At 39.7% G+C, this 11044-nt stretch overlaps 1 protein-coding gene across 3 annotated transcripts in view; it reads right to left on the reverse strand.

Annotated features, from left to right (window-relative positions):
• Positions 1 to 1193: 1193 nt before the first annotated feature.
• Positions 1194 to 11044, reverse strand: part of LOC106962098 (ubiquitin-conjugating enzyme E2 H) — a 30731-nt gene continuing 20880 nt past the window's right edge. For 2 of the 3 annotated variants that reach the window (XM_015056273.1, XM_015056274.1), the window contains 6 exons: positions 5078 to 5154; positions 3738 to 3812; positions 3624 to 3663; positions 2777 to 2829; positions 1452 to 1580; positions 1194 to 1361 (listed from right to left, as the gene is read on the reverse strand). In XM_015056273.1, coding sequence (XP_014911759.1) covers positions 1237 to 1361; positions 1452 to 1580; positions 2777 to 2829; positions 3624 to 3663; positions 3738 to 3812; positions 5078 to 5154 — 499 coding nt within the window. In that variant the 3' untranslated portion in view covers positions 1194 to 1236. Of the gene's footprint in view, positions 1362 to 1451; positions 1581 to 2776; positions 2830 to 3623; positions 3664 to 3737; positions 3813 to 5077; positions 5155 to 11044 lie in introns of those variants that run through there. The other variant, XR_001427900.1, reaches the window with a different exon arrangement.

Genomic DNA, 11044 nt, shown 5'->3' on the forward strand with positions numbered 1-11044 from the left:
AAAAAAGAAAAAAAAAACAAAAAACAGGCAGATATTGCAGAACAAATGAATGCCTGTCTGACTACAGGGTGACATGGATTGCTCTGGGTATCTGGTTTAAGCGTATTTGGTTAAAAAAAAAAGAAAAAAAAAACAAAAAACAGGCAGATATTGCAGAACAAATGAATGCCTGTCTGACTACAGGGTGACATGGATTGCTCTGGGTATCTGGTTTAAGCGTATTTGGTTAAAAAAAAAAGAAACAGGCCAAAATATAGTTTATATTACAAACTTTTTTTTTCTTTTTTTTTTAACCAAATACGCTTAAACCAGATACCCAGAGCAATCCATGTCACCCTGTAGTCAGACAGGCATTCATTTGTTCTGCAATATCTGCCTGTTTTTTGTTTTTTTTTTCTTTTAAACACCAAGACGGTCAAAAGACTAAAACAAAAAATATGTAACATCCGACACAGCACTTAAACCAAAACAGACCTTATTATTCCAGACTGTTCTTCTTCATTAGTATGTTACCAGAGATATGCTTAGCAAGTATTCTGCATTCATCGATGAGCATCTACTGTGGCTGTGTGCCTTATAGTAAGAGTTTTGTAACCTGAATAAAACAGAAGCATCGTTTCCCCCTCCTCCTCCTTACTTGCTCTAGTTTGCAACAGTTGTGCGCAACGCAACCAGCACAGCAGAGAGGGACGGGGGAGGGATATGCAGAACGGGTTTCGTTTCAAATTTGCAAGCAAAGCCAACTTTTGTCTCAAAAGTTATCAAGTTTTTTTTGTTTGTTTGTTTTTTTTTCTTTTTTACAAATACTGTCTTGGGAGGAGATGGGAGCACTTTTCGCCTTCAAACGAGCAACCGGCACGTTGCCAATTTGCACGGAGGAAAATGACTGGCTGTGTCAAATTTAGAAAGAAAAAAAAAAAAAAAGACTAAGCAAAGAAACGGGACGCTTCGGGTGGAGGGAGGAATTTTACAACATCGAACAAATGCAGCAGAGATTGTGAACGCTATCGGGGAGAACGACTACAGAGGAGAAGGGGGGTCTGTCAAAACACACCAAAGGCTATATATCCATAAAAATCCTTGTTTAGTCGTAATAATAAAAATAAAAAAATCAACTTGTTTAAATATGAATATTATAAGTCTGCTTTCTCGTGGTTAGGAAATCAAATATAGTCTCTGTGGGGCGGGGGTTAGGGGTTTAAGGAAGGGGAGTGATTGGGAGGGAACCCTTTATTACTACAACTCCATGTCCTGGGCTTCGTCTTCTGAGAAATCAGACATGGAGCTTTCAGACGAAGAGTCACCCGTCCCTTCTTCCTGCTCCTTCAGAGCTTCCTCTGTTGCATATTTCTGAATGTACTCTGGAGAAGAAGAGACAGAAAACAGAGTCACAATTAAATTAAAATAAAAAGAGCAACTTTTTTTTTTTTTTTAACTCGTTTAGGATTAACCTTTGATTTTTTGTTTGTACTCCTCTGGCCGATGAAGATACATGGCAGCTGCGTCGCCGTTAAGGGGGTCGATGGGGTTTGGGTAAGCCAGCAGTTGGGGCAGGAACGATTCAAAGATGTTGGTCAGATCTAGGCATGAAAACAACAACAACAAAAAGTTCTGAGTTTGACCACTGCAAAAAGTTCAGACACTAGAGCTAAACCTAACGGAGAAATTCGAACCCATTGTCTAAGCCACTTTTTTCCTCTCAGATTCTCCCAGCTGAGCTGTAGAGCTCTGCAGCTCCTCCAGAGTAACCAATGGCATTTTGCGTTCTTGTCAGTTCAGATGGATGGCCCTGCCTTTCCATTTAGGCAACTTATGAAGGTACATTGTTGCACTTAGGGGGATCAAAGTAAAGGGGTATGAACAAATAAAACATACCATAATTTTCATTTTTATTTGTAAAACCTATTTAGAAAATCTTGTATAGTTTTCTACAGAGTTCTATGATTTATTATATAAAGTTTTGTGTGAAATTTGTTTTTTAAAAAGTTTGAGTTTTTTTTTTTAACTCGATAAGGTGCTGTTTTAAAAATCCGTAAAGTAATGAGATCAAATATTTTTGACTCAAACTTGGTTTTTTCATAGCTGGTCTTTTTTTTTTTTTTTTTTAAAGAACCTCCAATTTTCCCCTTCTCCACTCAGTGTCACTGTTGAGTTTGGTCAAATTAAGCAGCTTCCCTTATCTTTTCAAAGCAATTAACGCATTTTAATGCTTTCAGTACCTCCTCATCTGTAGGTAAGCCCTACACACAATTTTCTGGCTATTGGCCCAGTTGAAACACCCTTCTCCAATCTGATTGTCTTCTTCTTGACATAAGCACAAATTATCAAAGAAACAAATGGAGACTACGAGTCTAAAACTTAATTTTCCATGTGAGCGCATCGGTTGTAATCAACAGAAACCGACACCGAAGCATCAGCTCTTTACATCACTATGGCGCCATTTCTCAGTTCAACTGCTGCTTTAGCTCTAGAGAGGCGACATCATGAGAAACTAATCTGGAAGTGTAACGAGAGCAAGCCATCTTAAAGCCGGCAAACAGAGACTCGTCTGTCTGAGGTGAACGTTTCCTGACCTTGGCGGGTTACAGCGTTACCTTATTAGTGTTTACTTTCCCCCCACCCCAGTAAGTAGATTAGGACCCAACAGTGGTTGTCTGGTGTACTCAAGGGGCGAGCTATCCGTCCCTTTTCACACGGTTTGTGCCACAACGAGTTACTCACACGGGTTTGGGCGGGCTAATTTAATTTATACATGTACGTCTGTGTAGCCACTCACCATAAAGAGCTGTCCATGTCTGGTTGATGACATCTAAGCACACTGTTCCTGACCTGAAAACCCAGAGGAAAGCAGAGTTGGGAGAATTCTGGTGATGGATATACATCTATATGCTCAAATATATCAATTATCCCTCACTAATATCAGGGGGAAATGTTTCTTAGCAATATGCCTATAGGATTTCCCTCCTAAAATTCCTCAAATCAAACTTTTACACACTTGGGTATCCCAACAAATCCATGACACCAATCACACATTAAGAATGCATCTACTAGACAAACAGTAAACTTTTGGAATGGCCTTCCCGAAACATCAACCTCAACCATTTTTAAACTTCTTAAATATGACTGAAAGCGAGGTTTGTGCCAGAAATGTCTGTTCAACAAGCTCTTCAGATTCTGGTAGGAGAGTCCAGGTCAACTATTCTGTCAGAATGAAGTTAGGAGTTCATCAGTGGTGTGGTGTGAGATGCTGTAGGTCTATTTCACCTTTAAATACCTTATGGGCTGGATTAAGACTGAATTGGAATCATAAGTTCTTTGAAAAGTGAAGACGTGTTAAATAAGAATCAGTTTCTCTCAACCAGAAACGAACCCAATCTGTCTTTGGACCCCAATCCTATAGATGGTGTGGTGTGCTCAAAAGAATATTTCTTAATTAGTAGAACTGTATGTCTATAATAGACTTAATGTTTTGTGGACCAGTAATTAATAAACTTTACAATAAAATATAGTAAAAACTAATAGATGTAATGTAATTACAGTGTAAAAAAAAAAAAAAAAACACCCACAAACAGTCAGAACACTAATTTAAACTAATTATAAATATTTTACTTAAATGGACTCACGCTTCATCAATGTTGGGATGAAAAATCTTGTTCATGAATCCTGAAAGAGCAAAGTGAAATCAGCACAGTCTCGGTTAAAGCTAAACATCGGATGCGTGACAGCAGAGCTCCTACCTATGGATGGCGATTTGAATGGGTATTTATCAGGAAGATCTACTCGCACTTTCCACACGCCTCCCTCGTACGGCGCTGTGCATGACAAGAGGAAAGGAGACGATAAAGGAAGACCACCAAGCACACAAAACTGTCTTACTTCCCTGACGTTCCACCCTTCACACACTCCAGCGGCCCTCAAGTTGCGTCGATTTTCTCCGCTGCGGTCGGGCTTTGCGCTCCCATCTCCATGCCTCTTTTATAGAGTAACGCATTTCAGCCCGCGAGAAGTCCTTTACCTTCAAATCATTTCGGGATTATTCGCAGACATCAAAAGAGGAATGAGAGCGACGTTAGCGAGTGTGCTGCTCTCCCAGAATAGCCGTGTGTAACAAGACCCTGGTGTGCTGAAAGTGGGCAGCGACACACGCTTGCTACGGCTGGATGACGACGCACATGTACGTCGGCGTCCAGCAGCAGCAGCAGCAGCAGCAGCAGCAGCAGCAGCAGCGACGTTTCGTTTGACACAGTTTGGAGTCATCAAGAGGAGCCTCTTCCTCTTTTTACCGATGCATGAGGGGCAGCGTGTGGCAGATGTTGTGAACACAATAAGGAGGAAGTATTTCCTGCAGATGAGGCCGTGGCTCTACTTTGTTTCACACTTCATAGCTTGAGGTCTGGTTTCAATTCATTTTACATTCCTACCCAGCTGTGCGGAACCTCCGTTTCTCACACAACAGAATCCCCTGATCTTTTAGGATAGCATTCATCATCAGTGTCTGTGTGAGTGTATGTGTGTGTGTGTGTGTGTGTGTGTTCTGGAGATCTGTAACTGAAAAATAACCACATCACTCCACCTAATCAAGCAGCTAACATAAGATATTCTGCACAGTAAGACCGTGAAAACTTCTAACGGGGTTCCACAAGGCGTAATGCTCGGTCCTTTGTTTTCTAGAAATATACGTAGCCAATGACGGGGCATTCTGAACTCTGCTTTACATTTTAACATCTATGCTGATGACACAGCAATTTAGATGTTCTATGTCTACTTCTGTACAAGCTTCTCGGTATCTACAACAGACTTGTAGAGGTATACAAGAACAGCTCTGTCATCTGCTGTAAACGCATAAGATCGTGTTAAAAATATTGAGATTTCTTGAGCGGATAACCTTGGAGCTCATGATGAGAATTTCATCTCAGGTCATGTCCGTTTAAAAACTGGTTGATGATAAACGACTGGTTGGAGGAACATTAACGTGATTAACGAAGCAGAGAACATATGTGGCTGAAAATGGAATAAAAATATGAAAATTTGAAAAAAAAAAAAAAAAAAAAAAAAAAAATCAAGCAGGAATACTTACTTCCTTGTGGGCCATAAAACTTCACTACAAATTCATTGAGTCCACTCAGGATGGTGACTTCATGCTTGCTCTCGATGCTGAAAGGCTGTTAAGGAAAACTGCTTTGTGATCGGAGACAAACGAAAACAAAACCAGTCAGACCAAAAAAAAATTTAAAAAAATCAAAAGTCATTCAAATTTGGTTCTATAGGAAGATGGAAAACATCTGAAGTTTGCTTTTCTATTCTCTTCCATGGTTTAACTGCAAGAACACAGCAACAAATTGCTTAAGTCTATTTCCCCCCCATTTAGCCCCTCTTTTTTCCATTTTAGATTGTGTACTAACAGTTTAAGAAATCTCCAGTAGGAAACATAATCTAATAAACAAAGATATGCAGGAAAAAAAACAAACATCAATATGATTTTATTTGGACATTAACCACAAACCACTGGCCTTTTCCCTCTCCTCCCTCCCCCACAATTATTTTATTCCCTCCCCCATTCAAGGTTAAAGCTCTTCTGATTATTTAAATTTGATCATTAAATGATTCTTAAAATATGCATCACAGGAGAAAATCATATTAGAAGAAATTCCAAGTTGTCCTTGAGTTAAGCACAAAATTCACAACAAGAAACCCTCGAGGTTCGAGCTGCATGAAACAAACATCTGTGAAGCTTATGTTTGCTCAAATTTGAACTCTTTTAAATCCCATTTGTCCCCCCTCCCCCTTTTTCTTCCCCTGTGGGGCAGAGAGAAGAACCACAAGACGCAAAACAAAAGAATAAGTGAATAAATCGTCCATGAAACATGTACAATAAGACCGAAAACAGACACAAGGCAGCAGCGTGCTTGATTGAGAGCGTACCCCATTAGTAGCGTCACAGATATCAAAGGGTTAAATTGAACTTGGGCGGCAACGGTTACACTGGAAGATAACAGTGCAACAAGGTTGGGGGATAAGAATCCATACTGATAATGCTGCAGGTTAACCATTTCAGAATCGAAGTTGGAGCCGACCTCATGGTGTAAAAATGGACGCAAATGCTTTGTGTCATCAGAATATATGAAAGCATAAGAGGCCTTTACTATATTGTTCGAGAAAATTAGTTAGCCAGTTTAAAAAATAATAATAATAATAAAAACTTCTAAGTCTCCAAGTCAAACCTGGGTAAGCTTCAGCCTACATCCATACTATTTTGATGTCGAAAGCAAATCCAAATACGCTGTTCTGTTTACGGGACAGAACGTCATATGTTTGGACGTCAAACCCACGTACGCCCCAAACGTAGGCGGTAAAATGATCGTCACTTCAGATAAGGTTTAAAAAGAAACTGTCGCTTTTGTCGCCAAAACTTGTGTTTGAGACGAGACGTCTCAAAAGCCAGAGTCTGAGTTTGGCAAAAAAAAAATAAAAAGGCGGCAACCCAAAAGTAAACAAATGAATAAATTAAAATAAATAAATCATTGCAGCCTATACTAAAAAGTAAATTTATGAATTTCATCTTTAAAAATGTTTTGTTTTTTTTCTTCTGAGAGAGAGCCCAAGTAGTACAAGCCCTGGGTTCCCCTACTGGTATTATGGGATCAAAACCACTGAAACTTTCTGTTATATCATTCCTGATGTGTAAATTAAGTTGTTTTCTGGTCACAGTGCTGTCCTGTTCCGCATGTCACTACAAGCTTCTGGTTAGTTGGCTGAAAGGAAGTGCAATAAATAGCATTTAGGAACAATTTCCTGCCAGAAATAACTAATGGTTTCCTTCAAACCAAAGGAGTGTCATGCATCATGCCTATGCTGGAGGGGAAGCCACAAGTGGTTAAGTTGTTTTGGTCAAAACACCTAAAAATATTGAACTAAAACAGAGAATTTATACATTTGATTATGTCTCTGTATGATAACATAAATGTCAGATGGAATTACTATGAAAGCCATGTTGCATTACCTCAACAACAGCAGGAATAATTGCTGCTGCTGTTCGACTGTTTTCCCCGACGCCCCTGTGACAAGTGTTCAGCTGTTACCATGACAACGTAGTATTTTTGACTCGAGCTCGTCACATCACGACAAACTACTACCCCGCCCGTGCTTTCTTGAGAACGTCCTTCGCTTTGACAGTGAACACAGCTGGACTGGGTACATTCCATCTCCTTTACATCACCCCACCAGCAACAAGGCACTACAAATTAACACGACGGCGTGGCGAGCAAGTCTGAACCCGGAGTGATGAATTGTATCTGATCGGAGTCGTCACGTGACCCGGTGCTCTGACTCGTTGGCTTTTAGTTTCAGACGGGGAAGGCTCGAGGCGATCGCTTCTCACAGAGACCAAATTAACAACGCGTCACTGTTGAAGACGACTGCATTACGCTCCAGAAAGGAATGTGACAGAAATCGGTCAAAAGAAAAAAAACAAAAAAAACCAAAAAGAAGCCTCTCGTTTCTACAGCTGCTGCTAGAGCGGCTTCAGAAGGCGAGGACGGACGTACGCCGGGTGGCGCGTTACCAAAAAACTGGGTTTGGATGCATACTAAATGAGTTTCTCTTAAAAGACATACACGGTAGAATAACCTGAAGATGAAAAAAATAATAATAATAAATGTGCACAAACGGAATTTTTGATGTTTTATTAAAGCTCTTTCGTGGTTCCCCATCTTCGCATAACGCCTGTCCATCCCCCAACTTGGATTAGTACACATCATAATCTGAGGACAGTACCAGGTCAATATCTTTTTATATACACACGCATAATCTAACACACAGGGGTCAGTCAAACCAGCAGCAACAAAACACACACACACACACGCCCAGACCTGGGAAAGACTTCAAACACTATTTTACACATGGAAACCAGAATATAAAGTAGTGTGAAGAGTTTTGCCTGTAAGCTTACCAACTCGAGATTTATATATATATATATATATATATATATATATATATATATATATAGTTGGATTAGAGCCAGTTAGTTGCACTTAATTTTATTCAGGGGGTGTTAGAGGAAAAGGGGTTGAACACGAAGGCCTGTCAGGCTTTTTTCAGAGTGGATTTCAAAACCACGAATCACCTTCTCTCCACTTCACTACAACTGTATTCATCCGTCGCGTCAAAACCCGATAAAACACGCTCAGTTTTGTAGTTCTAACATGAATTATGAATAAATAAAGCCCGATTGCGTTTCCTAGTGTACTTTCGGTTTGTTTGCGGAGCGCGTCGTCAGCCTGATGCGTAATTTTTTCGGTAAATGGCATTTTTAGCTGCGCCGCAGACATGTTTGTTGTTCTTCTGGCCCTACCAGGCCACTGTCCCCGTTTGACCCCAGGATCAAAATATCACATCCCACTCAACCTCTTTCCAAGTAGAGAAAAATAAACATGACGGTGAATTATAAACAGCTTGCTGTCAAACAATGTGGTGTCATAGGCACTCATACATCTCCTCCTTGGAGACGGCGTTTGTTGAACTCGTAGCAGGAAAGCGTTTCAAAGTTTCACAACCCTTTTCTCTGCTTTGTGCACGAGCAGCGGGAGGCAGGAAAACACCGCTCTGCTTCCTTGTTTTGTTCAACTTTTACAGAATGAGATGATGCTTTCAAAAAAAGAAAAAAAAAATTTGTTAGCGTTATAATCTTTATACATTAAAGAGAGAAAAAGATATCAAAGTTGGGAAAAGCAACATGAAGCGCTGGCAAACAAACAGCCTGCAGAGTTTCTGAAGATTTCTAGATCTTTCTGCTGAGCTTTTCATTCAGTGGATTGGATTACAAGACATTTTTCAGTGTGGGTCAGAATAGTTGGCATCAGAATAGTGATGCCAACTATTCTGAAGTTGGCATCAGAATAGTGATGCCAACTTCACTATTCTGAAGTTGGCATCTGAATCAATTCTATAATAAAAGGCATTTCTACTTTATAGACCAACTTAGATCCAGCTTATTGTAAAATCTACAATACTTGTCCTAATTAAATCATTTGTGTATGAGAGCTCACTATAAATGCAGAATATGTCAAGCGCGGTTTGTGATCTACAGTATTTATACTTTGGACCTGGCATCTAAACCAGGCCCAGTTCAAAGGGGGACTAATTTCTTATATTGTGTGTGAGCACACATACGACTAAAGAGGCTGCAGAAAGGAGTGTTGGTGAAACTTTTTAAAGGGAAGAAGAAACAAGAAAGGTTCAACAGACAGAGGGAAACAGAGCAAGTTTTATAGTAGAGATGAGGAACTCTGCACCAGAGACCTCTGTTTCACTTTCTCTGCCTCAAACTCAACTTGAAGCAAGACTTTACAATGGAAAAAAAAATAAAAAAAAACCTTGAAGATGAAAGGCAGGAAACACAGAGGCTGTCACTGGGGTGTGAGTGACAGGTAGGCTTCCTCCACAAAAACAGAAACTAGAACTACACAAAGTTAAAAAAAAAAAAAAAGAAAAGAAATCCTTAAAAATGTTCCAATCTATGCAATTCTAAAACTTCTGACAAGAACAGAGACACCAGAATATCCATCTGAAAACCGACAACCTTTGACGTTGTAATAAATAAACTGTTCTTTCAGTGGCGTTACAGAAACGAGAGCCTACGGAAAGTTTCATTTTGCATATTTAATTCGGAGATTATTGGTTCGCAATCGCTTCGCATGCACGCTGCTCCGTTTAAAGTCCAATCCAGCATTCAAATGTGGTTGCTTGTGCGTTCAACTTTGTATTCTACCGAGTAAAGTAGATTATTGCGCGACGGCACACGCCGAGCACGCCGCCTGGAAAAACCCAGGTCGAGCCCCGAGCGGAGCACGGCAGCCGCAGCTGAGCGACGGGCCTGGACGTTGCCGTGGGAACGAGATTAAACCAGATCAAAGCCAAGCACACCGTTTCATCCTCCCCTCCTTGTAATTATCAACAAACTTCAGTGACCCATGACTCCATTCTCACCTCGTATCACTGATATTAACATTAGCCACAAAGCAGTTTAATCCATCACATTTGTCCAGGAGAAACTGTTATTTAACTAATTTTACTATTAATTTTGAAAAGAAATACCGTTAAGAGTGCCAAAGTCTATTGAATCGGCAACTTCTGAAATTTCCCTGTAACTTTTTTTAATGCATCTTGGGGTCTTAAATACTCTAAGCGCATAAAATCAAAAATCCATTTGTACATTTTTCGAGTTGAGGAAAAAACTATAATATAATATTATTATGATCAAAGAATTAAAATACAAAGTCAGTTATCAGTACCTACTACATGTGATCTTAGCTTTAATATATTGCAGTTCACATGCTCCCTAGCTTATAGTTTGCGCTCCGTTTGCTGCAACAGTTTCAGAAATCACCAGATGCTCCAGCAGCCACATTCATTTATCATACGAAACAATCCTACATGTATTCGTTAAATCAGCCCAGAAATAAAAAACAGTCAGTCGAAAAGCCCAGCACTTTGACAAATTGTCATCAGGCAGTTACACAGCCACTCACCTCTCAACACAATGCATTAACAAGGGCGGGAAAACCAAGGAATATTCGGTTAGCTTAGCTGGGCTAGCATATAACTCAATTGATTAGTCGGGTAATACTGGCTTGTCAACTACAGTAAACTACCACTGAAGGAGATCCACAAGGTGTAATTCTTGATCCCTTTTTGTTTTCACTACATATAAATAATCCAGGATAGAGATTTCCATGCACTTTACTAACTGCTGATGAGAACATGAACAGTTCTGTCACCTAAAATTTGGCTTTTCATGGGGTTTTTTTCTGCTTACTGAAAAAGGACTCTCTTTTCTCGCTGACAAGATGGATAAGCTCAGCTGTCGAATAGCAAAAATAAATAATATTCTGCACAATAAGCATTTTGATTTGGAAACTACTTCCAAATTTAAGTAACTTTGGCTTGTAGATTATAGTATAGTGTTACTGTACCTGTCATATTTGACCCGTGTACAAGAATTATCAGTGAGCTTTAGTATAAAAGAAATCTGCATAGTACGTCTAAA

The sequence above is a fragment of the Poecilia latipinna genome, unplaced genomic scaffold, assembly GCF_001443285.1.
Source record: "Poecilia latipinna isolate Pla-1442-1.1 unplaced genomic scaffold, P_latipinna-1.0 Scaffold1371, whole genome shotgun sequence".
NCBI classification, from domain to species: Eukaryota; Metazoa; Chordata; class Actinopteri; order Cyprinodontiformes; family Poeciliidae; genus Poecilia; species Poecilia latipinna.